At 40.8% G+C, this 6,097-nt stretch overlaps 1 protein-coding gene across 1 annotated transcript; it reads right to left on the reverse strand.

The window, feature by feature from the left end:
• Positions 1-309: 309 nt before the first annotated feature.
• Positions 310-1,680, reverse strand: LOC126406485 (DNA damage-inducible transcript 4 protein-like). The gene is made up of 2 exons (XM_050070780.1): positions 1,386-1,680; positions 310-1,191 (listed from the first exon to the last, which is right to left on the reverse strand). The coding sequence occupies exons 1-2, from the start codon at positions 1,558-1,560 to the stop codon at positions 686-688; spliced, it is 681 nt and encodes a 226-aa protein (XP_049926737.1). The 5' UTR covers positions 1,561-1,680; the 3' UTR covers positions 310-685.
• Positions 1,681-6,097: the final 4,417 nt, after the last annotated feature.

The raw sequence follows: 6,097 nt of genomic DNA on the forward strand, positions 1-6,097 counted from the left end.
ATCCTGTGGAGACGTGAACCAGATTAAAAGGCGATCCAAGCAATGACTGTTAAGAAACTTCACTCAAAATCACAAGTTTTTACAGATTGATGGTGCTAGGTGAAAAGTTAAGGGATCACTGAAGTCATAAGGATTGATCTTCTGGAAAGCATGGATATCTTTACAGAATTTAATGACTGTTCATTAAGTAAGAAATTTCATTCAGGACCAAAGTGGCTGCCAACATGGCTACAAACACACTTACACTCCTCTGTGCTTTTATGACAAGTCATTCATCACTTATGGGTGAAAAAAAAAACCCACAGCAAATTCATAGAAAATAATTTATTTCTTCATGTACTTCAAGTTGAAAAGTACAAAACACACACACTTCAAGTAGCATTTGACTATCAAATACATACGGTAAGCCATACCCACATGGGTGTGACTTTACATTCATAGGAAAAAACCAACCCTTGTTCAAACATGAGTGTTCACTTTTGAGTCACCTGCAACCAGGTAATTAGCTGCCATGAGCTGGTTCCAGGGAAACCTTTGATACACACGTAATACACCAACAGAGACAGGTACGTGCTAATTTCGGACCATCTTGTTGTGTGGAGCAACATGATATTATTTACCACACCAGCCTCCTTTCACAACACATATGAGTTCAGTCTAGTTAATCAGGTACAGGGGTGCTTGGTCAGCAGCACTCCTCAATCAGCAGCTCCCCTGAACAGTACAGTTTCCTCTTTATGGCCCTGAAGCTCGTACTCAGCCTCAGGGTGTTACAGTGCCTTGTAGGTGCTTGGGGTGACTTGCTACTATGGAAGAGTCTCTGAACCTTTGGCCACAGTCCACTCGACTCCAGCCTCAGCACCAGGGTCACATGAAAAGTCGGGACCAGGGTGGCATCCACTGCTATTTGATCCACAGTACATAAGGAGCCCTGGTCCCCTCTGTCCACACACAGGTCGATAAGTGCTCCTCTAAGGCCGCAGGGCTCGCTGACAGCCAGGTGCAGCAGCTCTTCGCTGATATTGTGCAGCAGACAGTCAGGTAGGATGAGTTTGGAGCAGCCCAGGGTTGCTGATGCATCATTGAGACTTTGTGTGATTGTTGCAACCACCTCTGCAGCCAGGGTCTCCTCCAGGGGGTAACAGAAGAAGCTGCTGTCTGAGTCTGACAGGGACATGTCTGCCACAGAGCCTGCAACAAAAGAATATAGGTTAAAATCTTGTGTGGTGAAAAAAGATGAGCTCATCAGTGAAAGCCACTGCCTCCTTTAACCCTTTTGTTCTTTGTCAGATCATGCTCTGTATTTTCACAACTACAAGTCAGCTAAAATAAAACACATATAAGACATGGAGCACAAGACAAAAGCCACACAAAGCAACACTCACCAGTTTCACTGCTGCTACACTGATCTGCTGTGACCCTCTGATTGATCCCCTTCAGCTCAGTCAGCCTCTGCAGCAGACTGCCCCAGGACAGCCGCTGTGAACCCCTGCCCTCAGCTGGAGACGGGGGAAAGCTGCCGTCCAGGGAGTGATCGCAGGAAAAAGACATCTTCACCATCAAACAATCAAAAAGAGCCTATTGAAAATATAAAAAAAAGTGCGATGATATCGTCCGATGGAGAGTCCCCTGCTCCTGAGCCAGACCAGCTGGAAAACACACTCCTCAACAATGGAACAAAGCGTTAAATACCCAAGCCAGGAGGCCCCGCCCTCTGGATTTCTCCACCAATCAGGCTGCAGCTCACGTCCCCAGCTCTCTACCCTGCCTGGTAACATTTTTAGGTCCCTTTGATGAGGCAAAGGCCAGGCCCCCAGAAACGCTGCAGGCCCCCGACCCCCAACCAAACTTACAGCCCCAGCCTTATGTTGTCCTAAAACAGTTTAACAGTCAAATGTAAGAATAAAAAACAAAAGAATAAAAATGCAAATCAACAGGCCAATCAATGCCCGTGTTCACAGTGCTATGAGACAATAAAAAGACACACCCCCTCAGTTTTTGGGAGAAAAGAGATATGATGAAATAGCTGTGGAGAGATTCATTAGCGTCAGAAGCAGCTTTCACGGACACGTCCCGCACGTATCCTTCTCGTTTTGCCCCGGGGTTTGCGTTAATCATCGGAAACATCCGTGCTGACCGTGGATTTTGGATATTTCTAAAACAATGCAATCTAGAGTAAGAGTCACAGTGTGCGTGTTCACAAGGCTTCTGCTTTATGATCACGAATTAAACTTACTGGAGTTACAGATACAGCGAATTTACTGATAGAATGGACTATTGTGATTGGATTATTAGAGTTTACTCCTCTCCACCTTTCACATCATTTTAAATAGGGAGTTCAAGATGTAGACTTTCTTGCCAGATCATTGTTTCACATATAATCAGTGGCTGTATTTATTGTGGGATCCAGTTTATTTGCGCAGGAGAATATTTTTCATGATTTCCAAAACATCTTGTTTCAGTAATTGAAAGCAGCCTATCCAAACTTTTGGGTACACTGCTCTGACTCCTGATTTCCAACACGTAGCCTTCAGAGAGAGAGAGAGAGAGAGAGAGAGAGAGAGACCCTCCCCCACCCCTTGAAAACACTCCTGCTCAGACTTGAAGTTAATACTATCATCATCAGTTGTTTTTTTTTCTTTGACAACTACAAGCATCATAAATAATATAGGAGTTAGAAGTGAAATAATAACACCAATGCAAAACCAATAAAAGTGCGAGGTAAGACAGCTCTTTGTAACAGTTAATTATTTAGAAAGAAATGTCCTTTAGTCCATGTCATATGTCCAGTATGTGCCAGGGAAGGTGCTGAGTTTTGTCCAGAGGTTGCTGAGTATATGTTTAACAACCCTGTCTGTGACAGTCTGTTTATAACTATTGCACATCTTGTTTTCCACAACTTGAAACATTGAGTACTGATGATGAGTTGATACAGTTATCTATGTTTTGGGGCCATCTCCTCTCCAAAGAGTCCACACATAACAGAGTTGTAACTCATTAAAATTTATGCCCAGACCTTTTAAGATGAGCTGTACCTAATTGGGCTCAAAAGTCATCTAAAGTTGACTTCTTTCTTTGTGTTTCAAGTATGATAGACCTAGCAGTAGGTGGGGTATATATATAGGCCCACTGTATGCAGTTTAATGGGAGTCAGGTCATAGCAGGCAGTATAAAAAGTATCTCAAATGAATAGGGCTTGCTGCACGTAAAAAACTCAGTCTCACTGTACAGAGTTTATATGAACAATTTTGCAAGGAAAGTGACATCAAATATGGTAAGAAATGACTCACTCAACAAAACCTGTTTGGAAATGAGGTTCCCAGACAGCTGTTTTGTGCTGTATCTATGTACATTTTCTGAAGAAAATCTGAGTGCTGTTGATAGATATTTGATTAAAATATTGCTAGTAGCAAGCAAGAAAGCTATCACTAGGAACTGGGATAAAGACAAACCACCAACGAAGGACCAATGGCTAACAGTTGTGGAAGAAATCTTTTTAATGGAGACACTGACACACATAGTGAGATTACAAGAAGCACAACTGGAAAGAAAATGGAAAAAAATCACTCTTTAATAAAGATTTAAGTGAAAAAAAACTGGTTATAATAAAACTGGTTATAATAGAAGTGGTTATACATGGGAGAATATAAAGTCTACAATATACTGTAAAACTTCAATGAAAAGCCTAGTCCCAGTTAAACGCCCAGTCCCTTTTACTAGCCTGGTGTGGCTACACAAGGCCTGTCTCAATTAGACACCCGGTATGGTTGCTAAGCAGTTCATTTTTATAGACGTTCTTTGGATGTATAAAACCAGAATGTTGGCTACCCACTTGAGATAACGTTAGATAGCTGTATAGATCACACTTACAAATATGAATGTTTAAACTTTGTCAGTACAGACATGCTACACATCATTAGCTCGGTTAGATTCTTCACAGTTCAGTCATTCAGTTCACTTTACTGAGACCATGAACAGCAAAGAATGATTCATTCAGATTTACAAGCACTAGAGGGATGAAAAAAGTGGTGACTGCCTAACCTCTAAAGTGTCATAAAGTCAGAATATGTGTCCATTCCTCTGTAACCGGGTAAGTTATTAATATTTCTTTAGTCCGTAAGGGTCCACTGATCAAAAGAATAAAAAAGGTTTTTCATAAAAAGTAATACAAGTTGTGAATATATTGTTATAACAGGATTAAGTGGTGTTTTGTCAGTATGCCGGGTGCCTAATCCTCCAGTGCAGTGAAACAAGTGTCATAACACTCTCTGATGCGCTGTCTGTCAGAGTTAGATCAAATGAATGATTCATCATTATTTCTGTTATTTGAAGCCTGATTTTTGAACAGGTAATATTCATATTATACTTCAGATTAATTTGTTCAAAACTGATTTACTGTTGTTTGATTTTTATTAGATTTTTATTATTCTATCTCTCTACCTTTCCCACATTCTCTTTAACCAAGCTTACTTTGGGGTCTACTTACAACCAGACTATAAACACATTTTATTGCACTGTCTTGTTTGGAAAAATACTTAATAATATTTGCATCATTTCTGGATTTTCTTTTTTTTCAATGCAGAGACAATTTTTATTTCTATTGTTCCTGGTCTGTTTAGGAACTAAAGGGAATGGTACTTGTAATTCACTATTGCTGTTATCCATCTTCCCCTAATGAAAAGATAAAGAAAACAAATCATGAAAAAAATAAAATAAACAGAAAATAAACATGATCATATTTTTCTATATTTACTGAGCAACAGTTTTGTGTAAAAGCAATTAAAGGTCTGTCCCATGTAGACACCTGTCCCAAATACAAGCCTGTTGAGTTCAGTGATTTAAGCAAATAATAGCCTGGGCTATTAATTCAAGATTTACAGTGTGTTGATGGATTATTTATTTTTTGTACTCTGGTATCATAGGGTGAAACACAGAGCTGTAGTAGTCCTATTGAACCTGTCCTATTGAATCGGTCCTATCTGGTGTAATACACTACATATGCAGATGATGGCGCCACTGCACCACCTCTTACTTACAGACAATGAAGAAGCTCCAACCAGTGTGGTGAGTGTGAGTGCATGTCTGCATGTAAAATGTGTACGCCTGGGTGCACCTATTGTTTTGAGTGAATGTGCCTGTGAAAACACAGTCTTTGACATGCACTGGTCCGTGTGCATGTGCACGTCTTTAACTGTGCCCCTGCATATGGATGGGAAATGTACCCTTTAACTAAGTTTGAGCTAGTAGGCGACACTGTTTGGGGTAAAACATTATTTGCAATATGTCATGGGGGAAAGATCAAAATGGATAAGAGGAAATAAAGTGTGACAGGTGTTGTGTTTTACAGTTCAAACAGGCTTGGGAGAGCTGTTAGGCTACCCAGCCTCCGGCTATGTAATTCATGTATAATAAATCTACTACCAAATGGATTCTTAAGAATGGATTTTTTTTTCTGGGACAATTTGTTTTATCTGAAGAGCATCGGAGTGAATCACAAAGAAAACCCTTTGCCTCCTATATTTTTCTCTCCAAAGAACCATTTGTTTCAGTAATTGTTGTGAAAAGAAGCGGAGCGATTATGAGGTACTTAAATGGAGAATGCAATATATTTCCACCTGAAGTGGCTCAGATACAACCGTCTTCTCCAGACTCTTTCAAATACACTCCTGTTGTTAATTAATTCAGGAGGGGGTAAAAGGGTCCCTGGATTGTGTTTGCCAGGCTGTAGCTATAGCAACAACATGCTGTTGTGAGCAGGGTCCATCTGAAATGTTTTGCTGAAGCTATTGTGTAATAGTCTCGGGTGTCTCAGGTTTTCATCATTGCTCCTGACATGAAAAGTGAGGTGGTGTCAGCCACTCTGACAGCATGATGGCAAAAGAAGAAATAAAGATATCATTCCATCTCGGCGGTAGACATCCCATCATCCCTGTGTCATCTGAGCCCTGTGTTTATCTGGAAACCCTTTAGCTCTGAGTGCAGGCCTCTCTGTTTGGCTTCACACGCCCGCATCACCTGAAGTTGGAGCTGGGACAGCGTTCCATTTAGGTTTTGATTTATTGCTGGAGGAAGCAGAAACAGACCTGCACTCTCAAGG

This window comes from Epinephelus moara, chromosome 19 (genome assembly GCF_006386435.1).
Source record: "Epinephelus moara isolate mb chromosome 19, YSFRI_EMoa_1.0, whole genome shotgun sequence".
NCBI classification, from domain to species: Eukaryota; Metazoa; Chordata; class Actinopteri; order Perciformes; family Serranidae; genus Epinephelus; species Epinephelus moara.

Excerpts from the sequence above, each read along its gene's own strand:
- LOC126406485 (XM_050070780.1), bottom strand. The coding sequence starts at position 1,560 with ATGGTGAAGATGTCTTTTTCCTGCGATCACTCCCTGGACGGCAGCTTT. Across the intron at positions 1,192-1,385 it reads GTGTAGCAGCAGTGAAACTG|GCTCTGTGGCAGACATGTCC; the intron begins GTGAGTGTTGCT and ends CTTTTGTTGCAG.